At 32.4% G+C, this 210-nt stretch overlaps 1 protein-coding gene across 1 annotated transcript in view; it reads left to right on the top strand.

Moving 5' to 3' along the window:
• Positions 1-156, top strand: part of LOC104820711 (NADH-ubiquinone oxidoreductase chain 1) — a gene marked incomplete at its 3' end in the record, with an annotated part of 722 nt that extends 566 nt beyond the window's left edge. Inside the window, exon 2 of the mRNA XM_010551272.2 lies at positions 5-156. Coding sequence (XP_010549574.2) covers positions 5-156 — 152 coding nt within the window. The remainder of the gene's footprint in view (positions 1-4) is intronic.
• Positions 157-210: the final 54 nt, after the last annotated feature.

Here is a 210-nt window from a genome sequence, read left to right as displayed (position 1 = left end):
CCAGTATTTATTTTTTATTTCATAGCTATACTGGCTGAAACTTCTAGAACTCCTTTTGATTTACAAGAGGCGGAATCAGAATTAGTTGCTGGTTTTTTCACTGAACATTCTTCAGTTCCTTTTGTTTTCTTCTTCCTTGGAGAATATTCTTCAATTGTATTATTCAGCTGTTTAACTGCTATACTATTTCTTGGAGGATATAATCTTCCA

Source organism: Tarenaya hassleriana, unplaced genomic scaffold (assembly GCF_000463585.1).
Source record: "Tarenaya hassleriana unplaced genomic scaffold, ASM46358v1 Cleome3107, whole genome shotgun sequence".
NCBI classification, from domain to species: domain Eukaryota; kingdom Viridiplantae; phylum Streptophyta; class Magnoliopsida; order Brassicales; family Cleomaceae; genus Tarenaya; species Tarenaya hassleriana.
This window is presented reverse-complemented; position numbering and strand designations above follow the sequence as displayed.